Genomic DNA, 26,092 nt, shown 5'->3' on the forward strand with positions numbered 1-26,092 from the left:
TGTGAGAATTTCCCGAGCCATTCCTATTCCTCATCAGCCAGAATCAAAGGCAACAAAAGAAATTATAAGGCAGCAGGTTAAGGAAACCCTAAAAAGCTCTTTATCATTCAAAGCAGAATGAAATTATGAAAGTCATTGTTACAGCATACCACAGAGAGAAAACAAAAATAAATTTAAAAAACAGTAAGCAAAACTGAGGAGAAAGGAGTCCATAAAGGACTACTAAGTGCCAAATATGGGTGCAATTTCCAGCTCAGAGTATCTCTGGGTCACTAAGTGCCAGGAGCTGGAGGGTACTTAGAAAGGTATGACTGTGTGCTTTTACTTGCCTCACACCTCTCTCTTATCCATCTTAGCCCCTGCCAGAACTCTGCTCCGTGACCCTTTACTATAACCCCATATAACCTTTCTTAGCAAAAAGTCTGGTTAGAAATGCTGGGATATAATGGTTCTCTAGAATAAGGCTTACATTAATCTGTACTGTTGCATGTCTAACAAGTGCAGAGAGCCCCCTGGGAGGATGAGTGGCCTGTTGCCTGGTGTGCAGTACTCCATCAAGGCCTATCTGTACCATCACACTTTGGTTTTTGTGCCCAAAGCCATTTTCTGTCCAGAATCTGTTCAGACATGACAGTGCATTACCATGTTTTGCTAACGCTTGGCTCTTCAGCTAGAGCTGGCTCATGCTCAGCCAGATGGGACAGGGCTGCAGCCAGCATGTGGCTGATGGCACCTCAGAGTCTGTGTATGCCCAGGGGAAGATCCTTTCCTCACCTCCAGAAGCAGCAGGATGGATGGATGGATGGATGTCCCACTGAACCACGGAGATGAGAGGGCCCGTGGTGGGGTCCCTCATTCCACACTACTGCTGCCCTGCTGAGCACTGAGCTTCACTGGCACAGTCAGAAGTGGCCCTGCTGCCAAAATTGCATCTATAGAGAGTGGTTGCCCGTTTTAGCTGCAAAACATACAGTGAAAACTTCTCTAGTCCCCTCTTCGTCAAGAAGATCACCAACAAGCAGTTGTGGTGGCTGGGGTGCTGCATTGCTGAGGCCAGCTCCAAGTGTGGGGGCGTCACCAACAAGCAGTTGTGGTGCTTTGGCTGGGGTGCTGCATTGCTGAGGCCAGCTCCAAGTGTGGGGGCACATGCACTATTCTGCTTCCAAATACACTCTCAGGCTGAAATCCAGCCTCTGCTATGTCAAGGGCATTGATGCCTTGTTCATTGTTGTGGCCACACCAAATGTGAGCTTTTAAGAATAAATCTTGATAGATATTCCCATATCCCACACTTCCCAGAGCTACCACAAAGATTTCCCCTTCCTGAAGAACTCATTTCATCACCACTCTAAAAACACTCTCTGAAATAATGCAAATTTTAGGTAGAAAAAACCCAAAATGCCTTGAAACCAAGAAGAAAAAAAAATCTCAATATATCACAGAGTGGGTTTTTTTCCCCCCAAACTACAATTTCCCAAAATACTGGCTGGTAGTATAAGTGTCTTTTCCAGTTGTGAGTTGTATTCTCAGAGTAGTTTGGTTTGAGCAGAATAAGGCTGTTTAACACCAGCTGAAAATATGATTCCCTGAGCTATAGCAGTGTGACTGGGTGCTGTTTTCTAATCAAATAACCACTGTGAAATACCTGATTCATTTTGCACCCAACAGCTGTAGTTACAGTCTGTGTTCCCAGTCACAGTCTGAAAACAAGCACAATAAGAAAGGCTGAAACAGCTGCAACTTCTCAGCAGAAAAAAAAAAAAAAAAGAGAAGGAGGAAAAAAAAAAGTTTGTTGTCAGGCTCCAGCTTAGGAAGGAAGTAAAACCATTTTTCTTTTCTGTCTCATGCATGTCAGCTGTCTTAGAAAAATTATTACTGGTCTGTTTTGTAACAGAAACTCCACAATATTTAGTAAACTACAAACTCCAATCTATTCATGGCCAAATACAGATTTGACATTTCTGAGGCAGCCAAACCATGCTCAGTATGTGAATGGGCTGCAGTACTTTTCAGGAGAGATCTGGAATTCACCTCATGGCCCTAATTATCCTCCTTAGAAGAACACATGCATCTTCTGTATTTGGACCATCCAGATTAATTTTATTTTAGTTCCAGATTTTGTCTGAAAAAAAGAAACATTTAGTGAAGAAGGCTATATTTATTTTCCAGTATTAGTGCTTTCCAACCCTGTTCAAGTGAATAATTCTATTTTATCAAACTAAATGCAGAAAACAACAGGTGAGTATTCCTTGGTTGGATAAGTCATACCTACTTTTGCATTGTGATTATTATCTGTTTCTTTAGGAAGCTTTTTTAAAATAAGTAAAATGTGGGCTATGTTCTGAGTTGGGTTATTGGTAATGCTGTAAGTTTTGGGGGAATCACTTGTAAAGTTAGGAACTATTCATTGTGATAAATCCCTAAATACATCAAAACGCCAGAATATGGTAGCCATCACCTACAGAAGGAAAAAAATACATGTTAAATCTGTTGAATTTTGCAGCAATGCTATGCTATAGCCATGAGGTAAAGAGATAAAAATAGATGGAGACAGAAGTAGAGTTGGAGACAAGAGGAATGCAGGAAGGTAGAAAGTGATGAGTAAAAGAAAAGCAAAAGGAGATGGAAAGATGACAGGAAAGTGGAAAGAAAAAAAAGACTCAAGTGGTTGGCTCCTGATCAAGTATAAACAAATATAATGGGGGTATATGAGAAACATCTTCAAATACATTTCTCTCAGGTTCAATAGCTTGCTGCTGCACCTACTGGCTTCCACAGCACAGGCTTGGAGCTTCAACTCAGTTTAGATGACAAGATCACTGAGTTTTCAAGAGGTCCCCTTCTGCCCACCCCCCCCCAAATTTTTTGTAAGAACTAAAAGAAACCCTAAATTAATACAGCAAAAATGTGATTCAAATGCTCATTACTTTCACCAAACTGATGCATATCTGGGCACTTCAGGGTGCTGTTGCCAAAGGCAGAGATACTGTATTACTACTGCTTGTAATCTCATGGATGGTTGCTAGTACTGAAATTTATGTCAGAAACCAAATTGTCTATATATACTAAGGTTTGGTATTTCAAAGAAGATACAAGATGAACTGGGTGCACTTGAAGGGCTGAGCTGATTTTCTAAATATAGAAAGCTATACATAAATATTTTTTTCTTTTTCTTTTTAACAGTTATCATGAAAATATGTTCTTAAAATACTAACACAGTACAACCAGTTTTAAAACAGGTTCCCTGACAGGTAGAATTTTGTGACTAATTTTCTGTGAAAGTGTGCCTGTGTCTGAAGTCAGCTTTGAATATCTACAAGTTACAAGGAGATTGCACAGGAAAATTCAATATTTGCTTGTACAAAGACCTAAAAATATCAGTGCAAATGACTGTGCAAAGGAAATGAAGAGCTGAGGATTCTTTGCGATATGTTCCAAGAGATTTCTGAATGAAACAAAAAGAACATTGCATTTCTTTGCTAAAAATGTGTGGAAGTCTTTGGGGATATCCTTTTGATGAATTAAGCCATTGTTAGATTATCCTGATTTTTTTACCCATTTTATTTCAGTAATGGTCATATAATAGCCTAATTTTTAATGATCTAAATCTCATTGCTGTTAATAGCTATATTTCCATAGAAACACTACAAATCTACTTTAGTTGGGCATTTCCTAATGAACATGTTTGAAAGCACTCCTAGATCACTATTAGAGAAAAAAAAGCAAGAGAACATTAAAATCTGCAAAAATCCATGTCTTCTGTATCCTACAGATGTGGTATCCCTTCCAAAATCATGTAAAGACAAAACAAATACCAAGCTTTTATTAGGAGGTAGTATCATTATAGGTAGTCAGTATGCTTATTCTCCTGCTAGCTGCACCCAGCCCTCAAGGAAAGAGCTCCTATTTAGTACAATATGAACCCAATGCTCACTTCCCCCTGTAGCTGAAGCCAGTCTGATTCAATGATGAGAATATTTCTGCTAATGGCCATGTGCAGTTTACACAATAGCCTTTTCTTTTGATCTGTAACTGAACCTGGAATGGGAAATGTATTCTGGAAATATTTAATTGTTCCTTGAGCTGGGCAAACATCTGAATGAAGTGTGTGCTGCAGGATTTGAATGAATAATTTAAAGAACATTATAAATAAAAATAATGCTCCCTTGTGCTTTCTACCAAACCTTCCTAAAAGCTTTGTGACAGCCCAGAAGTAATGCTGGGAGTAAGAGAGTAGTTGTTATTAATTGTATTTTGTAGATAAGGAAATTACTTCAGAAAGGTTAAACAAATTGCTCATTTTGCTGTGTGAATCAGTATCTGCTTCCAAGAACAGAGTGTAGTTTGGGCTCATGCTCACTATGTAGCTCTTAGCATTTGCCTCTCCTGCACAGAAGACAAACTGCTGCTTAAATTTACCAAGGCCATCATGGGAAATTAAGGTAAAAGTTGCAGGGCTGTCATTGAAAGTTTTGTTAATTTTTTTTTGGGGGGGAAAAAAAGAAATATGATTTTCTCTACTTTTTCATCTGTCCTTTGTGGCAAATCTCTCTGAACCCTTTGCCTGTAGAAGCATTACAGAATGTGCATTATGCAGCTGGTTCTGTGTCCAGTCTGAGCAGAAGATTGTAGATATAGGATTCCCTTTATCCAGGCAGGGTGCATATACTGAGAACAATATACAACCCTATGCACTGCATGTGGCAAGAAAAGGAGAGGAAGGGAGAGAAGAAAGGAAAGGTTTAGTTCCATTAAAGACTGCATATGCCCAAGTATTTTCTAATGGAAGCTTATGAGAAATGGGAAAACTGGAATGACACAGCAACTGATGGTCTTCTCATTAACTTTGATGACTGTCTATAGCCTACAGAACAAGAAGGCCAGAAGGCTGTCAATACTTCAGGAAGTTTCCTAGAGGACAAATAGTACTGGCAAATTGAAATAACACAGGTGCAAGAAGGATCCAGGCTGAGATGCACATCCAGGCTGGACTCTGGCAGCTGGAGAAGCCAAGCTCTCCAAGGAAGTTGTTACAGGATCATAGTCCTTGAAATAATTTGGGTGAACTCAAAGTATTTTGTCTTTGTCTTCTGGTGTTTGATTTTTACTGCCAAGATTTTAAAAGACTGCTGCTTGTGTGCATTATATTTATTTAATTAGTCACCTACAAAGAAGTCATGTAGTATAATCTACCTGTCTGGATTAGTTATGTACTTAGTGGATGGAAACAGACTACTCAGGAGGGTGATTTATCACTTTTTTATGAAAAACTTGTTTTAGGACAGGAAGAACTGTAATCCAAAAGAACAGAGTGAGATAGGAGTGAGCAAGAGCCTGAAAATCTAATACATGTTCAGAGAAACTTGAAAGTAGGTGGAGAAAGAGCTAATCTCAATTCTACAGCTGTGAGTCATAGGCTATGGGTACACACTAGCAAGGAATTTGGTGCCAGAGGAGTGGACCAGTATATAGAAACAACTAATGCTGAGGCTCCTGCTTCTACATTATAAATTGTCTTGGCATTTTACATTGAATAGATTTAATCTGATCCTCTAGAGTGTAGATACATACAAAGTGTATTTTTGAAGCTGTTTGTATAATCAGTCACTATTTTAGACCTTTCTGCCCCAGCTGGGGTTGAGGCATATTTGATGTCTATCCAAGACACTGCTTCAGTTTAGTCTCCTTCGAAAGAACTCCTGTTTGTACAGACCAAAATTGTGCTGTGAACAAAGACAGCTGGAGCTCATGGTTGAATTTGCTCCTCAACCACTGTTTCAAACCACAAACTCCAGGTAAACACTTAAAATAGTGAATGCTCTATTAGACACTTTATTTATATTCCAGAAGCTGTATTTTATTTGGTAATTTCAATTTTCTAATGCCCTTTTAAACTGGGGTAATAATTCTCCTCCCTTTTCACCGTCCTGCTAAATGCTAGTATGGTTTTTATGGCGAAGTCACTGTGGTAATATGGTAATGTTTACCTGCATGAAGCGGCCCTCTGAAGTTCCCAGGTTAGCAATGGTAAGGTTCCCTTTGGTGAAGACAGATATGGAAGTCAGCAGGACACTGTTGAACTGGCCCATGAACAAGTCAACCCTCTGCAGAGGAGTGGTAACTTCTAAGCGATATTCATCATCTTGTGCTCTGCAGTACGAAGCATTTCTTGAAAAAGCCTGTTGGAAAATGAAGTACAGATGAGTACTGTCTTTATGAGTAGCAATAGATCTTTGTCAGAATGAAGTCATTTAGCACAAATGCATTCGACCAAAAGTATTTTAAGATGTTTTAAACTTAATTGCTTCATCAGTTATGATGTTCCATGAGGAAGGCAAAAACTTCTCAATGTTATGGGAATGTTTCTATTAACTTTTAAAATCATGTCTGCAGGAATAAGATATAGGGTCTTTTGTTAACTAGATGCACATATATCAAGGTATCCTTTCTCATAGTGACTTCCTTAATGCTGCTTCTCCAAAAGTCTGAGAATTCTTGTACTGCAGAGCCTGCCCAGTGACACACCTACTTCTAAAACAGTTTCCTAAAAAAAGATTGTCTAACAACAGCGTGATTTTTTTACATTAAAATAACAATTTCCAATATTCTTCTCCCTCTGTGTTCACCACCTTTGTCAGAGATAAGACAGTAAAGTGGTGAAGAAGCCAGAGAAAGAAAAGGGAGATAAGTTAGGAAAAGTAGGTTTCTGATTGTGTGTTTAAATGAAACTAAGGGAAGACAGATTTTGGTAACCACTTAGATTATTATACTGATCATCCGTGGTTCATGCACTATTTAATCTGATCTCTAGATGTCTTGAGTGTACTAAAATAATAGCTGCATTCTCAGGATTTTCTCTTTCATTTTGGGAATAGAGATTGCATGTTTTTAATTTTTATTGAAAAAAGTCTTGAACAATACACTTTTATCTCTGAAGAAGAATATAACCTCCTAATAATTCAATAGTAATCTATTACTAGTAGACTTCAATTATATTAGGTTATCAATAATAATTTCATTATTATTGATATTACATCATATGTGTGGGGGACATTGTGAAAAGATAATAACCAGGAATCCCAGTTTAAATTTGGAAGTCATGTAGCATGTTCCCACTGTGACATACTTTATGAATAAACATTTAGGAAGATTCTAAAGGATCTTAGAGTGGTTCCCTCTGTTAAAATCAAGAGTGAGCTTAATTTCTCCTATTTTTTTATTGATTTGTTTTTTGTTGCAAAACATGTTTTAAAAACATGTTTTAAAAAAATTTTAAAGAAGTTTGAATGAAACCTTTTCAAGACAGTCAAGAGTCTTATTACTAAGTCAAATAGATCTGCATCATACCCTTACAGAGCATGTAGGGGTAAAATTTTATCATCTTCTTTTCTAGATTCAGATGTCTTCCTCAAAGTATGAAAAAGAAAGCAATGAATGAAGAATTTCTTATTGGCCTAACTGGTGAATTCTGGACTGAAACCCAAGGCATTGAAAATACTACCAAGAAAATGTTCAGCCTAGTAGCTCAGCCCTTTGCTGTTGAATTGTGATGTTTCTGAGCTGAGCGAGGCAACATCACTGGCAGGTGAGGTCTTCTGTGGTCCCTAGGAGTTGCAGTCAGCAATGGTGCCAGCTTTTCTGAAGGTGCCCTGTCAATTTACTGTGGCATTTAGGTGAAAGCCTACAGCAGATCAAATGAGCAGTTGAAATCTCTGTGCAGTGTCTTTATGATACAGCAAAAGGGTTTCTAAATTAGATATGGTACAGCAGTGACTTAACAGTTTGGTTATCCACATACAAAAGGTTTTAATGTATTAGTTTTCTTATTAACTGTTAATATACAGTGTATTTTCTTCAGCAGGAACTGAACTAATACTTTGAACTAGGAACACTGAACACACTTTATTTTTTTTAACACACTATTTGACTGGGTTAAATCATCAATGGGCAAGTTTGGCTTTTCTTTGTTTTGGCCACCAAACAAGCAAAAAGCTGTATTCTGTTGCACTCATATCCTACCCAGTGTAAAAGTATTTCTGAAACATCTGTGCAGATTACTCATACAATGAGTATGAATAGTTCAAGTGCAGAAAGATGTACAGTTTTCATGCTTTTTGAAATAAGGCAGATTTCTGATTTTACCCTTCCCCCAACATGGGATCTTTGCTCTTTCCTGTAACTGCTTTTTTCCATAAGCAAAGACTTTGGAGAGAGATGTTTCTGTGCTAAGCTTAAAGTACTTCCTCCTACATAGTCATTTCAGCACAATTCAAACATCCTAACATGCTGCCTCATGAAACCCTGTCCAAGGTCTTTGGAAAAAGTGGCTAGACTTTCCTGCTTACCCTGACACCTTTCTTAGCTTCTCCAAAGTCAGCTAGCCACAAAGTCAGCTCTGCCTTCCTCAGAGATGCCATAATTTTTTCTCTCTGCTGAAGAACCTGTATATTGTTACACATATGGTTCTTAAAAAACCTGTCACTTCATGGATTAACCATAATGTAGGGTTGGCTGTTCAAGAAATAGGAAGGCTTTGATCTGGGAGTAGAAATGCAGAGATTAAAAGGCTACTTAGAAAACTAAAGGAAGATTGATAACAGGGAAAACTTTGTCAAACATGCTGCTTTAAATTAACACTTTTAAGTCTGGTTCTCTTTCTCCCTCCCTCCCTCCCAGTATACACATAGCTATCCATTTGGCTGTCAATGTGGAAAAATAACTGATGTCAGATGATGCACTCTGGATATCATGCCAAGTTCCACTGAGAAATCACACAACTATTGAAATGGACAATTAGAGCACGGGTAAGTGCCTGGGTTCAGCTATGTTGCTTCTCCTGTAGGACAAGAGGTGCCAATTCTGCCTGTGATTCACAGAGAGGGCTTTGTTACTGCTAAGCTGGCACAGGTGTGCTGCTGGAATGCAGTGAGGTGTGAGCAAGCCCTGCCTTACAGCTGTGTCCAGGAGGCTAGAAGATAATTAATGTTATCTTGTTTGTTCATACGGGAAGCTGTGGTGTTCTGGAATTTACCCTTGATTTGGTCCACAGAAGACAAAAATGCTAAAAATGTCTCTAGACATCGCTGAGCTGAGCTATCAGGAGCTGTCACTGTTTTGCAGCTAACTGATGGCTTATATGTCATATTCAGTGAGCATAAAAATAAAATATTTCAAGTAAGAGTTGTTGCATATTTGAAGCCAAAAGTGCAAGGTGGGGGAAGAATTCTTACAAAAACTTGTGAAAAATCTCAGAAAAATATCTGATTAGGTCAGTGTCAGAAAAATGATCCAAAAGTCTAGTCTCTGGTCTGAATACTATACCCAGGAAAAAAAATCCAAATATATTTTTATGAGCTTTTCTCTAATTTGCAGTGACTGCAAATTGCAGAAACATTCCTCCAGGCTCATTCTTCTACAGCTGGTCAAAACCTGCTCTTAGTTAAGTGCAGTGCTCATATAGAAAGTGATATTATGTATAATGTCTTGATATTATGTTTAATGCCTTGAATAAACTGGAGATCAATGACTTAATCACTGCAGAACATTTCATACTGTCTTGTGATCCACTTGGAGGACATAATTAAAATTAAAATTTAATTTGACAAATTGGAGAAATGGTCTGAAAGTAACTAGGTGATATTTCCTGGTGCCAATCATAAAATCATGCAGTCATGATGTAAAGCTCAATGAAAGTAGGAATATGCATGAGTTTTATTTCCTGCTGGTTTGTTTATACGACTTCTAGCTTGCTGGCTGTCAAGAATCAAAATTCCAAGTATCAACATTTTTTTGTGCTATGAACTCTGGGATTCCCCCTCAAGAAAAGTGGTCACCTACAAGAGCCAACAGCATTGCTCCTTTCATAGGATCAAAGAATCCCTTAGGTTGTAAAAGACCCTTAAGGTCTGTGGCATAACATGGACTAGGGAGAAAAAAGCTATTGTTAAATGACCTTCCTCCAGATGTCTGCAATTGGCAAAAATCTTTTTTTCCGGAGAAACTACTGGAGAGTTTCTGAATGAATAGGTGATTCTACATAAAAAATGGGTTACCAAGACCATTAAAACCTAAGAGAGGGTAAGAGTTCCTTGTCTGTTTTCTTGTGGAAGTCAATGAATAAGATGAAAAATCAAACTACAGTTTTCAGAGTGAGTCCTATTGGAATCAAACACATAATAGTGAAGACTTTACATGTACAGCAGACTCTGAACAGGAAAAGTAACCATGAGGAGCACAGAAGAACCTTATCATATTTTCCTCTCTAAATATTTTCATGTATTTTCAGCCAATGTAGCTTTGCTGTTCTTGATACATCTTATTTTCTGGGTAGTTTTCATTATTTCTCTTCAGGTGAGAAGTGCATTTGATCACTGCTTCTCTCCGTTGAAAACACAAGAATGTAATTCTGGCCCAAATAATTCAGTGAAGCCAGGTAGCTGTCTGAGGATGAGAGTGACTTGATCATCGTCACGGTAATTATGATTCTTCTAATCCTAAGGAAGGGAAAAATTAATCATATTGAAAGGCACAATTTTGCCAGTGGAAGCCAATTTATGTGCTAAACAGTTCCCATAGAAGCAGAGACACAGTGCTTCTGGTTTCTTCTTGACTGGTGAGCAACACCTTGAGGGTGTGTGGGTGCTGTGAACTCAGTCCAGTGTTCATGCAGGACAGAACATGTCTGGGACAGGGGACTGGGTTCTCTGTTTCTAAGAACTTCTGCTGAGGCAATGAAGCTTTACTCTAAAAGGTAGAAGAGTTTCTTCCTCTTTTTTGTTTTAAACAAAGAAATGTTTCCCTCTTCTTCCTTCCTTCTCTTCCCAATATTCTCATGTATTTGAAAGCAATTCAAAGATTTTTATATGGAATACAGAGAAAGCATGTCCCTTTCTGAGAATAAAATTTTTAAAAGAACTCCATCTGTGTAAAATTTTACACAATATCATTTCAGTACTCTTAATACTTCTTGCTTTGATCTACTCCTAAAATGAGATGAAGGAAGTCGCTGTACTGATGCTCCACTTAAGGTAATAGGTAAAAAACATCTATGTTAAATGTAATTAGTTAATACAAATTAAGATGATTTCATGTTCTTTTGTCAAGATCATTCAAAGAGTTATTTGCTTTTGTCATTGAACAGTACTGCATTAGTTCTCATAATCTGGTTAGTGCATTAGCACTAAGTAAATCCTATTGATTCAGCAGACAAAATGGACCTAAGTAATCTTTGTGTTTTGCTGATTTCCTTTATATTAATTTAGCATTTAACTCAGTATACAGATTATCAAAGAAGAGGTGTTGACTAATTACACATTTTTAAGAAATAAAGTAATGCATTGGAGATATTGTGCTGATGAAAGCAGTTTTGCTGTACACTTCTAGTGTCTATTAGGTGCATTTCTCATAGAAGTACTTACTGACATGGAAGCTGTAGTAAAATAGAAAAGCTGGGAATTCCATCAAGACCAGCTATCCAAAGATAATGCTGAGTGTGGAGACCCTTTTTCCAACAAAACATTGCACAACAACTGGATGTTTAGCCAAAACAGTGGTGCAAGACGTGTGGGACAGAAAGAATTCAAGAAACTAGAAGAAAATCATGCAGTCTGCCCTAATTCCCACAGGCTGTGTATAAAAGCAGGTGGCATCTGCCTTAAGAAAATTAAGCTGTCATTATCATTTCCTGCAAGATCTTTTCTCTAGCATTTCTTTGTTTTCACACACCCTGTAGACAGTGCAAGTATATAATTTCATGTGGCTTACACTTGCTTTCTGAACCATTTATGCAATGGATCTTCTGCCTCAGCATTATTAATTTTTTTTTTTAAATTTACTGTGGGATTTGATTCTGGTTTTACTTGTATGTTTGGAAATGAGGAGTAATTCCACTGTGATGCAAAAGCTGTCTGAGATCAGAAACCCACATGCCACCTAGAAAGTTTGAGTAACTCAGCTCTCTCCTGGATAATAATTACCTACTGTTGCTTTAGTGAGCAATAATGATGGCCAGATGTGGTCCTGAGTCAGAATAAGTAGAGTGAGTAGAAAACTGCTGAGGTGAGGTGGGTGCTGAGTGAGCTGAAAGGCAGATGTCTGCTTTGTCAGGACTTATGTGTCTCCCATTGCTTGGCAGCAGAGCACAAGGAAAATTCATTGCTTGCTTAGATGTGTGAACCACCTACCAAAGCCAGGTGGGATGAATCCAGGACTTAGATCTGCACACAGTGTGCTGCATGATCAGCTTCTTTTTCTCTGGAACTTGGAATTGTGCTTAAAGAAATCTAAGCAGATCTTTCAGAAGGGGCTGAGATGGTCCCATTGCAGAATAGTAATCAGCAGACTTGACATGAGTCTTAGAATTTGGTCTGAAACCAGGAAAAGAGGCTCAGATCTGAATATTATATATCTTCAGGGAGTGTCCTTAGTATTACATAACTACTAGTATACATTTTGTACATCTCTTTTTGTGGGACTCTAAAATGTTTCTAATTTGCAAGGCTACATAAGATAAGAAAATTATACTTTGTTCAGTTCTAGTCTTTAGACTTATTTAAGGGCCTTCAGAAACTGAAACATAAAAACCACATGACCAGATATTCATTTTAACAAAATAAAAATTACTTTCTGCCTGAAATGATTTCTGTTCAATTCCAGAGAAAAGCAGCAGAGTCACTTTTCTACACTAATAACCAATAGGGAACCCTGCCTTCAGTGGAAGAATTTGATTAAAAAGTCTGGAAATGGAACATTATTAGTAACTCTGGCTGATAAAGCTGTGCCCTTTGCAGAAAATGGTAGTTTAATGGATACTACTTTTTCACAGAGAAATCCAGCTTTCATCAAGAAGATGATAAAATGCCAAGCAGCAGCACTGGGAAGCAAGGAAAGACAGGTCCCTAACTGGACACTGGAGAAGGAAAATTGCAGTTTTTGCAGCATCAGTGACTAAGAGGTTAGCCCCCAAACTCCATAGTTCCAGGGGCTCCCAAGAGTCTGCAAAGATATCTAACACTAGGGGTGGTGTGGTACTTTCCTAAAAAACTCCCCGACCTGCCTTTTTCTTTGTCTTGTCCTTTTCTCACTAACTCCCTCATGAGGGTGTCCATGTGGCCAGTCCAGAGATGGAACAGCTCTTACCTCTGTAGCCAAGTGCTTGCTAAATCTGGTTCAGCCTGAGATAACCTTACCCAGATGCACAGCCATGCTCATTCCTCACCCCTACACACTCATACCTGCATCCCTCCTGTGCAGTTCCACTGGAGACCAGACTCTCCCTGCAATCCCTTATAGTCAGGTCTTCCATGGCCAGGTGGGAAGGTGGCCATGGACCCAGTGGTGGAAGGGAGCAGGCTGGTGAGCACTCCCTGCCTGCCCTCCATGGTACAGGACAGCAGAGACCCTCGGCACTGCCAGGACTCACTGCAGAGAGGGCAGAGCAGCAGTGTGGATGCAGCCTATCCCCTTGTTACTAGGGTTTAAGCATGTCTTAAAGGGTGCCAGTGCACTCTGCCCATCATTCTGCCCTCCTCATTTATTGTTCTGACATGTCAGAACCCCAGAGAGGAGCTTGCATACAAATGGGAACAGATTTTGTGCCCAGGCAGAGTGCTGTATGCCATCTGATATAGCATTTCCAGAGGAATAAATGACTGGACAAACCTAATGGATTCTGGTATCTGACTTTTAGGGAAAATATTCAGTCACATTCCACTCACAATATAGAAACATCTCCGTGCTGTGAGACTATCTAAGTAATTTACAACCACCCATTTTAATCAGAGATATGTGGTGTTATTTTTAAACCTGACAAAATTTTATGCCAAACGGTGAGGGATATTACAGTTACAGGGCCTCAAAAGAGTTATTTGTCTCTGTTTATTTTATTAAATATTCTTAGACACAGCCTTAAGATGACAGATCAATAAGTGCCTTTGCGGTTTCCTGATAGAAGGCAGCAATTATTTTCTTCCATTACAATATAAGCATAACCTAATTTTACTCATCTGTCATGTGTGTAATGGTAATAAAGAAGCATCACTATGTGTTTATTTTACCCTCCCTTTATTTTTTGTTTTGGTGATCTTCTGTTTTCCTTTCCTGTTTTCCAACTGTTTATGCCTTTCATTTAACAGGAGTTGTGACCAGTTTGTCTTACTTTATGACACTTTCTGGGAGGATGGTGGCAAAAACTTGTCTGTGACTTCTCTTTTCCTGTAAGATCTAAGTATTTTAGGCCTTCACCTGAACTTACCTGTAGTAAAAATAAAGACATAAGATCTTTACAGAGCTGAATTTGGATTTCATCATTAGAGGTGTTTTATCATGTAAATCCATAATGATTCAAGTCAAATAATTTGCCTTACAATTTTTTATCACATAAGAGATGCAGAAAGGTCAAAAAAAGCCTGTAAGAACCTGATCTACAACTGAAATGTATAGTTGAGATTGTCAAGACTAAAATCAACTAATCTTCCTCACTTGAAAAATCCCATTTAATACATGGTAAAGATGCACACTAGTGGACTATGTCTGCAAATGAAGAAAGCAGCATTTGTCTCCTCATCTAAGCACACCCCTGCTTTGAGGATACCACACTGGGGCTGATAATGACTAACTGACCAAATAAACTTTGCTTAAAGATTACATCCAGTTTTCTCTTTGCTGTGGGAGATTCCTGGACAGTGATTCAAAACCCCCGACAGCAGCTACCTCTCAGATATCTTTGTCCTGAGTCAAGCAATAAAACCTCCTTACTATTGCTCCCAATTTTTCTTTTAATTCAAAGCCAGTTCTGTTTCCATCTTGCTGTCATTTAAGTGTCAGCCAGCTCTTCCCTGAAGGAAATTATTAGGCAGTACTAACTGGTCTCAGCTCTGCTGAAGTATGTCTGACATCAATCAGATGCTCCACTGGATTCACTTTTCCTAACCCTGACTTCAGTGAGCCCAGGTTTTGGCTTAATATGTATTACACTTAAACACAACTGGAAATGTTTTATTTTAATTTTATGAAGTTTTCCATGAGCACTGGAGTAAGTGAAGCACAGTTTTGTCTGGTTTTATATCTTGTGGTTTGTTGACTTTGCTCTTCAACCAAGCTCTGATTGAGACTATTCCCATGGGTGGGCAATACCTTCCCTGTGACTCCTGATGTTTAGAAAGCTGCTCCTAAAATTTCACCAGCTTCCATAGCCTGAATCTCTATGGGACCTGTCTCTGGATTCACATCTGAATTCACATCTTTAATATTTCTTATTGCTGAGGCTGTAAGGATAACTAACAGAAAGACAGACCTAAAATAGCACGACCATATAAACTTCATTCCTTTAGAAAACAAGGCCAAAACAGAACAAATTTTGCCTATTACATCAAGATAAGTGGAAGTTTTTCTTATTTTTGCTTTAAATATGAGAGGAAAAAGTTGAGGAAGTGTTTTGGATGTATCATTCAGGTTTATTTTGATTTAATTCTACCTTTAGAAGCCTCAGATGAACCAGTCCTGAGGGAGAGCCATTTAAAAAGATGGACTACCCGAAGTCGAACAAAATTATGTACAATTGTCTTATAGGACTTTTTTTTGATAACATGAAATAGCTTTCATCAATCAGATTCTAACTGTAAATTATCAGAGAGCATTTCCCTGCAAAGGGTGCTAGAGGCTCATTTTTCTTTTTAATGTTGAAGTTAGTGGTATACCATATTCACTGCTGGACTGTTTTCACTGTCCTATGACTTAATTTTGCAGTGGTCAGTGACTTTCACTTGCATGAGTGATCTGTGGTTTTATTCTCTTGACATCAAAGAGAAAGATCATCTTGGCTACATTACAAAAAACAAGTTTTGAACTTCGCCACAATAAACTGACAAACTCAGGCCTTATAAAAGCTTTCTTTGAAGTTGAAGGTGACTTACAAAAAGGGGAAAATGTTTTATGCCCTCATGTACATTTTTACAATGTGCAAAAAAGGGCCTAAAAAGAACTGGGAGGTTTGAGAATCTTTTTTTCTTAAGTATTATTTAATCTCCAGCAAAATCAGGAAAGATCAGATTTGATATTTTTGGGCCAAGCATAAGAAACAATGTGCCTTCCTTCTTCTGCCTGCTCCTTCCCTTCCTTCACATTCCAACCCTTTAGATATACACACCAGAGAAAAACAGGTGTACAAAAGATGGTTGGCAAATTCTTGCCAATCTCTTTGGCTAGTTGAAACCTGAAAAACCTCAAAGGACACTTTTCACTGGAGCCTTAATGAGCCCTCTGGAAAAAGGCAAAGGAAATGGTACAGCAAAGCATGACAGTCTTGATATTTCAGTATTAAGCAAACAATCAAGACAAAAATTTCTGACTGCCTTTATGCCATTTAAAAGAATCACGAGAAAACATAGAAATATTTTTCCCTTTATCAATTTAATGTAGCAGAAATCAGAGCTCTGGTGACATTTCTTGAAAATAGGCAACTATAATAAACATGTCGGCAGTACAAGACATTCATTCTGATATGCAAAGCAGAAGCAGACTCTGGAAAAGCTTTTGAAACAAGAAAATACTTCCCAGCATGTGAAAAGCTGCAAATTATTCTGTCAATATTTTAATGGTATACTTTGCTTTGAAGAGATCACCTTTTGAAATGTGTGTATAGGCAAGAGCAGAATGAGATAAGTTAAAGGCCATGAGCTTTAAAGACAGTCATTCACAAATCATGTACCCCAGGAATATAGAATAAAATACTTTCAGGGAAGGACAATGGTTCTTGTTAAAAATGAACTGAAAAATGAAAAAAAAAAGGATATTACCACCTGAAATGAAAAATTAGGACAGCAATAACAAAGTGAAGAGAGAGAAGCTACTGTGCTGAATGTTTTCTAACTTGTTTTGAGTTCCTGAAAATTGCCTGCCTCCCTCCCACAAAAAAGGAATGAAATGCTGTCTGTTGGGGCTGCTGTATCAGCATCCACTGGCAATGCCTACATCTGTGTTGAACACCTGGGGGCTGCTATGAGCACTCACCCCCCAAATGCCAAGGGTGCTGTGGTTATGCTCAGGCTGCCTCAGACCCCCTCTGAGCACATTCCTGCTCAGAGAAGCCACAGTGTCTCTGTAATGGGTTCTTCTCCCCAGACTGCCCTGTCTCACCTCTGGCAGTGGGGAGCAGCCCTTCTCTTTGACAAAACAGACTCCCACCTCCAACCAGGGCATTAAGCCAACATCCTGACCTGATACCCTGTGCTGAGCAGCTGTGCTGAAGAGGACACTGGGGATACTTGGGGTGAAGAAGGTCTGTGGGTCCCACTCTCACTCTGAGCTACCCAACAATGGGATATGACAGATACCATCCACCTCTAAATGCAGGTTGAGCTGTCCTGACACTGGCCTCATACTGGCTGAGCAGAGCCCCCACACAGAGGCTCTGGCCCTCTGGTAGAACACAGTGTACTATCTCTGAGTCCAAATTTCTTGTATTGGAGAATAGAAAGTTCCCCAGGTAGGATATTTAGGTGTCTGCTTCATAAGCAGGTGATTGAAAGTTGTAATGTTTCATGTTCCAAAGTAACTGTTTTAAGTACCTGATTCCCAGATCCTGTATTTCTTTTACAAGACCCAAAACCAGCAGAGACACTGCCAGAAGGGAAAGGGAAAATTTCTGTCCTTCCTCTGCTCACAGTATTTCATATGGTTGGAGAGCAGCAGCCTCCTGAAGTCATGGTGTACAGAAATGCAACCCTCCCACCCAGACCACCTGATCCCTCATTCAGATACAGATTTCACTGACACTTTCTTGCAGAAAACCAATGTCAGTTGAACTGTTTCTGTACTAAGCATGAGTAACTACATTACAATCTGGCTCTTCATGCCATATTCCAAACCAGCTCTTTCATTTTTTTCTGAGAAGGGCAGTGATTCAGCATTAACATACTTTTAAGTATGTGATGTTTTTAGGGACTCTTCAGTGCACACGAATATGAATGTTTATGAATACTTTTTTAAAATATTAAAAGAAATAACTGTCTAAATATTCCATTTATCTGCATCATAGTTTCTCAAGCAAAAAACTACATTTTTCAGCCCCATAAAGACCTCAGTGATTTTCATACTCAATTTACAGGAACTAATCCTTTTAGGGATAATCAACAGCAATGCTAAGCAATCTGCAATGATCAGGGACTTACATTTTGTAACTGAAACTGAAGGGACAGATACCTGGCAATGGAATAGGCAAAGAGAGAACTAAAGTCCCAAAATGTAACAAATAAATTGCCACTTACCCTGTTCAAGCAGTATTTGCTCTCTTTCCCATAAAAGTGTTGGAGGCATTTCATGTTCTGCTTGTCAACAATCTTGTTGAAGAACTCGTTGATGGTTCGCACAGAGACGGCGCAGACAGCAGATCGGTTGGTTGGTTCAGAAGAGTCTGGTTTGCTTTGTGCAAAAACACCATAGAGGATATCATCGTTCAGCCCAAGGCCCATTTCATGTGCTAGAGCTGCACCAGGCTTGCTTACGTAGGCAGCTTGCAAGATGTTGAATACCTCCTTTCGGATGGACCTCTTCCTTCGCTTTTCAGTAAAAATGCACTCAAGAGGCATTTCCATGTAGGAACGCATCTCTGAGTCTAAAGTGCAGAAGCGGATAATTCTAGTGTGAAAAGACTGTGAGTCAAGAGTTTCTCTCTGTACAGTCAAAAAATAGACAAAGTGATCATTTTCAAAGGCATGGACATACTTAATAGGATATGAGTCACGGAACTGAGGGAGGATATCTATATAAGATTGATCTGTGAGAAACTCAAAACCGTCCTGCGTCTCCTTTAATCTTCTAACTGATATTGAATGCAACACATGAGGAGGTTGAAATGTAGATGTCACAGTATTTCCAACAAAAAAGTTGACAAACCTGTCCTTTTCAGTCACCAAAACTTTGGTTCCTAAAGTGCTAACAACACAGTCAGGACAGTTATCTGCTTCTCCATCCGCCTGGGGTGAGTACATGCAGTGCACCTCGCTTTCAATGTCAGCAGGGTTGTCAGGGTGAATGATGTGACGGTGGCAGATGCCTCCGGACACACTACCACAGCTAATGAGCTGATCATCATAATAAGTTTCTAAAAGCAATGCCATGTTGATGTTATCCTTCCATATGCTGTTAGATAAATTGGCTTTATCTCGGCAGTCTTCACATGGTGCACAGTCAGGGTTCTCCAAAACAGGTCCAGTCTTGTACACAGAAATGTTCTGGAGAATTTCATTTAGTACATAAATCTTATTGACTGCTCCAATATAAACATGATGCTTGTATAAAACTACATTCTGAATTGGTGAGTCTGCAATGAAGTTAGGAAGATCATATTTTACACCAAGATTCATCTCTGATTTTTTAGCTGCTTCTTTGCATTGTCCATGGCTCCTCTGCAGCAAGGCAAACAGGAATACAATAAACCCAGAAGGATATGCAGTAAAAGGCTTCATTGTCAGAGATCTAATCTGTCAAAATATATTTAATGGAAAAACTGGTTATATTTCATATACTAAAAAGTCAGTTTATCAGACAACAGAAATCCATTTCTAGGCTGCATGTAGTAGCTGAACTATTTCACTTTAAGAAGTGTTGCAATCTTGCTTAGTGTCATACTAGTTGTACTAGAAATGGCTACAATCACTGTAGGTACCCATTTCACTGCCTTTAGAACAATTCACAGAAGGATTTTCTTATGATGAATTTCTCAAGACCCCTCGGCATGTTGCATTACACCAGCTGACTGATACAGTTTAGATCAGGATGGTGTACACATAGCTAAAAACAAAACTTAGCAAACTTAGGACACAATGGCACACAAAGCAGTTGGAGCACTTCAGTGTGTGGTTATAAGATATTTGTCAAGTTCTCAAAGGGCTGAACGGATTCCTTGCACAGCTGATAAAAAGTAAGAAATAGAAAAGACATGCAATAATGTGAAGATTTGAGCTGAGTGGACTTATATTCTGTTGATATTTTTGATTAACCAAGGAAGAGACACCTCTCCACCAGCCCAAATGAAGAACATCCCCCCACCCCCAGCTCCCCAAATCACTGTGTTTCATAAAAGCCCAGTTTGGAAAAAAGAATGTCTTTTTTCAGCCAGCCCTACTTCTTGGAATAGTCATTCTCCTTAGTGTTGACAAGGCTTTGTAATGTATTATTAGAATATTTTATGCATCATGTGGTGCTTGGCATGTGCAAGCTTTATTTTAGGCCCTGTACCACAGCAGTAAGTCACTGTGGTGAGCCTTACAAGATACAGGCGAATCGCTGTATTGTAAACAAAGGGCTATCAAGTGACCTACAGCCATTAACTGATGAAATCAAACCACCTAGCACTTCTCTCTTTTTCTTTTACATCTCCACACAGTTGTTTGATGTGGCTTGAAAAACCAAAGGCAGACGACTTGTGTGATATTTCACCCCCTTAAAAGATCAATGAAATGAACTGTGGTTATGAGCATTTCAGTGCAGTATCCACACTATGCCCTGTCACACCAGATATCTTCTGTCAACATCATGACACAGTTGCTAAGCCAAATTTAGCTTCTTCATGGAGAAAACAATTATGCGTTCTAACAGCAATATGATCACATACTTTGGGAAAATCCCTCTAAGTTTGGCTATAGTTAGGCAATTGTTGCTGATCAAGAAATGCTTCTGACCACTGGAAGAACTTAAAATAGATGATCATGAAAACTACAAACTGAATAATAGGAACCTGTACCAACTTTTTATTTCATTAGGAAATGAAAATACTACTAGAGACCAGAGCTGTTTCAGCTGTGTATAAATCTAGTGTTTTCACTAGATTGGTTAAAGCAATCCATCAATAATTCTTGTGATGCTTTATTTCAGCGTCCACTGAATTCTTTCTGTGGTTTACCTCTTTAATTACACAAAATAACAGGTTTTTGGAAAGCAATTGTTCTTCCTCCCTGTTATCTGATAAGAATCATGATTGAGAGTTGGGGATAAAAATCAGAAACACAGGCTATTTGCAAGTATTAGCTGGTAAAAACAAGTCACACTTCTAGTATTGAGACATAAAGCTCTTCCTTCAAATCAGTAACATTTTTCTTATATTAATTAGTGATAACAGAATCCTGGAAAGAAATCTAGCTTGGATTTGAAAGAAAAAGAAAAAAGAAAAAGGATATTGCTATAATCAAAAAATAGTCCCAGTACACAAACTGATGACTTCCATATTGTATAGGGCAGGAAAGTGTCTTCTCATCCTCTGTAACATCTTGCTATTGTGAATTTTTTCCTGCTCTGTGATGGGATGAAACCAAGAGCTTTCAAAGTTTGTGTAAAACACCCAGAATTCGCACATGATCCAAGAACAATCATGTTCATATACTGCCTGGCCAGTGTCAAGTGCAGGTCCCAGCACTGGGAGAAGCAGGGGCCTGGTCTGACTGTCTGCCTCTTTTCAACCAGCACTTCACCCAAGAAACTGCTGAAACGGAGGCATTCCTGCAGATTCACTTCTGATGAGTCAACGTGTTCTGACAAATACTAGATTAGGCAGAAAATTCCAGAAGTGCCCTATTTCTGACACCAGGAAGAGGTAGATATATTATTTACTGCAGTAAGTTTAAACCCACTTAACAGAGGCAGGCCTGCAGTGTTGAGAGACAAAGCAATGGGTGGGACAAGAGTTGCATGAGGATGAGGCACCACCAACACAGGAAAAAAAGATTGAAGGAAAGTTACTTGACAGGCACCTTATTTGTTGCAGTATACTCGTGTTTTTGTTTTAATGTTCCCAAATAGATTTCCCACCCAATAGGTCCCTCAGTTTTCAGTTTACAATCCTCCTTATTCTTCCAATGTCTGAAAAAGAGGATCCCTAGATGTCCAGCCATCAGTACCAGTGTGCGCTGCAGGGGTATTTAGAGCCATAAATATTATCTGACATATTCTTTCACTCCAATCATATTTTGGGATGTGAGGCCAGTATCCTCAGACAGTCTGCTCTGCCTACACTCAGTAAAATACCACTGATTTCAATCTATGCTCTGGAGACCAAAAATTCCACCTTAGACTCCTTCAGCAAGTGAGGCTGGAATGGAAAATTTAACAGTAAGAACAAAGGTGGGATTCAGCATGATGTAAAGGATGCCAGGAATAATAGGTACTTTATTTTACCACTACAGGAAGGAAAATATGAGGAATAAATGAAAACCAAGTCATCTTTTCTCTTCTACTTGAGTTTCATCATAGTGCTTTCCTTTGTATTCTTTTGAGATGTTTCAAGCATCCTCCCAGACAGAAATCTGCTGATTCCAACCTATGGGAAGCTCTGGGTCAGATTTATGGGCAGCTCTCTAGGGAAGATGGTTCTCCACAGCCCATGTCTTCAGCATACTGTGAATTTTCTCTCAAGGTGCCTGACACCAGAAGGAACATGCCCTACAGTGAGACATTTATCACTTAGGGAGAACATGGAGGAATCATGTGAAGAGCACTATGTACTTCACAGTCCTCACATCATATAAACTCTGCTGCTTCTTCCTCAGAGTCTCACGGCATTTGGTGCCACTTTTCATCAGCATCTGACCCAGGTTCTTCCTCTATTCCTACACTGCAAGCTCCAGCTCAGAGCTGCTCTTTTGTAAACTTCAGACCAGGTCACTGCAAATACCCTTCACCTGAATACATCCTGAAGAAGCAGAGAAATTTTGGTGAATTAAAAATTCAGTCTTTCTTCAAAGGTCCAACAGCTCACTGTAGCATAAACTCAAATGTAATTTGTTGAACTTACAGAGTTTTGATGAATTAGAACCAAAATACTTGTGCTATAGCTACAGGTCAAAGAACTAGCTGCTCTCTATCAGTTGCAGAATGAAAACAAGGAAACCTTTTGTTTCTCTGCTTGGTTTGAATGATGGATGCTGTTCAATCTTTTGTGACCTTCCTGTGACACGTGTGTGTCCTTCACGTGTCTACAGATGACTTGTAAGTTTTGGCCTGTGATAGCCATCAGTGAGCAATAGCTGCCATGGATTATTCCTTTTGTAAGAGATATTTTCAAAGCCAGTGTCATGATGTGCTCATTTTTCCATCCCTCATCAGATAGTAGCCAGTAAAACTGATGAGAAAATAGACTCTGGTTAACCATTGCAAATGGTTGGTAATGATGTGTCATATTAATATGAATGCTATGGCTGGTGCTTTGTTTTCGTACCATTAAGTTTCCCAATGGCAATCTTCTTCCTACAAGTTTCATTCCCTCTAATTATGACTTGGGTGATAATTTGTAAATATTGAATATCATGTCTCTCCTTGACGCTGTTTGCAACTGTACTGACAAGTCAGGCCTGGCCTAATTGTGGAATATGTTTAAGCTGGCATATGCAAGGAAGCCAGAAAACACAGCCATGCTTGTTTGCCTTTCCCTCATTTCAGAAACTTGGGTCCCATTTATCTCTAATCACAAGCACTCCATGGATCTGCACAACCTCAGACAACATGCTGACATGAAAGCATTTTGTTCGTTGTTTGGTGCATCTCATTTTTCCTTGCTTTATTACAGAAAAGGAAATGGCAGGGTCCTCTATCCCACTGAGAGAGTGTTTGTACAAGAACATATTTAGTCCTAAGATAGGTCATTTCAGGTTAGGTGACAGCAGAGCCATGTTAATTCATGTTTCAAAAACTCTATTGTCAGCAAATGGTAGCCTTTTCCTTTTTTTAAAGCTGATAATATGGTTTTATACTTTTTCCAGTGAGAGAGTATATCTTGTTACTTTGGTCTCTGACAGAGTTGAGGTGGCAAATTTATATAGAATAACCCTAGTGACTACTCCTCCTGAGACTTCAGTTTGCTTTGCTATTTTGGACTAAAATCTGTGCCAGTGCAGGACCTGATTCCCTGTGGTTCAGAGGCTGTGCCATGGAGAGAACATCATCATTTAAGAGGACAGGGAAAATGAGAGGGGGTGATAACAGTCCATTCATCCAGTTTTAATCAGTTGCTGCAAATCTGCCACAGCACTGGCATCAGCTTCAACAGATAAAGCTCACAATGGCTGTGTCTTCATCAGACTTTTCAATTAACCAATTGCATCTGTACACAAGGTTGAGTATATCTAAAACACTTAGTGAGGGTAACCTGTTTTCTAAGTTCAGAGGTAAAAAAAAAGGTTTTAAATCTGAACTTAGTTACCTTAAGACAACAGAGAGAACAAGGAAATTGAGTAAGACAGCAGGAAACATACAAATGATCCCTGAATTCAAATGGCTAATCTGAGTTAAAATTCATGTTCCCTTGACTTAAGCACTACTTCAGCTCTAGGTTAAGTCACTCATCCTGACTAGGGTGGCAACATTATTTTTCCTACAGCATGGTATTCACTCTAGCACAATTCAGTTTTCCAGAGTATAGAGTCAAAGAACTTATTATCAGTGGTTTAGGTTATAAATTCATTCATAGCAGAGCTGGGAGGTTTCTATTTGCTATTTTTATTCTCAGAGGTGTGTGTGCATGCAGATGGCTGATGGGGAAGAACTGTTGGGCAGGGCACAGTCTAGGCAATTGCTGGAGGATCTACCATTAACTAAATCCTCTACATACACAGTGCAGTCATGTGTGTCAGAAGAAATTGCTTTCATTAGCAGGTTCAACTGATCTGTAAGCCTTTCCTTACAATATTCAAACACATAAAAAAATTAAATTTTCCCTGAATAAAACACACTCTAATATACATAGTCTACTACTGGATCTAATATACCATTATAAATGACAGCAGCTATCAAAAGAAGCATTTTTGTTGTCTAGCACATTTATTTTTAACAGGCTTTAAACCACAAGAACACTAATCTAGCCTTCGCAGTGGAGAAAATGCCATTCTTACACTCATTTGGCATTTTTTGGAGGTGTCCTCCAGTGAAGTAGAGTATTTTATTTGAATTGCTTCAGAACTTAACATCCTAAAGCCAACTCATGTCATGGGTCTCTAGCACAACTGGATTTATTTAATCATTTTTCGTTGTGATGGGCTACAATGGCACTACAGGTTCTTTTGTAATGAACCTCAGCAAACACTCACTGACATATTACAAATGAGTGGAACCGATCAAGAGCTATATATTGCTCAAAAAGATTAATTTAATAGGTGGAATACAGCATTTCTTGCAATTGAGATAAATTTCTTATGTGAGAAAGTAATACTCATTTTAAGGTCTGAGGAATCAATTCCACAAAGAACATGGACTAGAAGTTCAGAATATACATAGAATAACTGAAAACCAGAGAAATACACCAAATAAGCTAGAACCTTCCCTGTTTCTTCCTGCTTATATTTGCAGATGGATTTGGCTCTTTAAATGGAAGAGGACAGGTTTCCACATCTGGATGATAAGGATGGGAGGATTTAAAAGAAAACTATTGTATTGTTTAGCAATAACAGGAAAATAGAAAGCAAACTTTGAACAACACAATTGTTCCATCCTGCTCATCTGAGATGCAAGTTAGCAATTGTGGAACTTCAGTAAGAAAATAACTGTGAAGTTATTGTGGCTCTTTACCACTGCAACTGAAGTAAAATAAACCCAGTCCTATCATAGATTTAAGCTTGGTAACTGCTGCAAATAATTCAGCCTGATGGGTGACTTATGAACATCTAACTCAGTCCAAAGGTTCAGTACAAGCAGAAGAAGAGCTATGTGTGTGTGAGTAAAGTAACATGCTATGCTTGATACAGTCCATTCCATGACTAATAACACAAGGCAATATTGATCTTCTGGGTCAGGCATATGGACATATTTGGGGGTCACGTCCAATATTCCATGTTCGAACAGACTAATTCATCTCTTATCTATTTTCACCACATATGCAAAGCAAAGGCCTTTATCAACTTCTAGTGAGTTGAGATAAATGCACACACACCCTGGTGGACTGAGGAAATCACACAAGCTTGCATAAATATCTAAGACTTTGTTTCTGGTGTTACAGAAACACCTCATAGTAGGAGAAAGCAACTTACTTGCATTTCTGAGTTGATCCTGTAGATCAACTTTTTTGCATGAGTCTGAGTATTTTGCGGTTGTCTGTACTGAATGGGAACAGTGT

General features: G+C 38.8%; 1 protein-coding gene across 2 annotated transcripts in view; it reads right to left on the minus strand.

Moving 5' to 3' along the window:
- Positions 1 to 26,092, minus strand: part of MET (MET proto-oncogene, receptor tyrosine kinase) — an 86,621-nt gene that overhangs the window by 47,946 nt on the left and 12,583 nt on the right. For both annotated transcript variants that reach the window (XM_039726914.1, XM_039726913.1), the window contains exons 2-3: positions 18,264 to 19,478; positions 5,988 to 6,179 (exon numbers count right to left, since the gene is read on the minus strand). In XM_039726914.1, the coding sequence (XP_039582848.1) occupies positions 5,988 to 6,179; positions 18,264 to 19,463 (1,392 nt within the window). In that variant the 5' untranslated portion in view covers positions 19,464 to 19,478. The remainder of the gene's footprint in view (positions 1 to 5,987; positions 6,180 to 18,263; positions 19,479 to 26,092) is intronic.

The sequence above is a fragment of the Passer montanus genome, unplaced genomic scaffold, assembly GCF_014805655.1.
Source record: "Passer montanus isolate IOZ18808 unplaced genomic scaffold, ASM1480565v1 scaffold6, whole genome shotgun sequence".
NCBI lineage: Eukaryota > Metazoa > Chordata > Aves > Passeriformes > Passeridae > Passer > Passer montanus.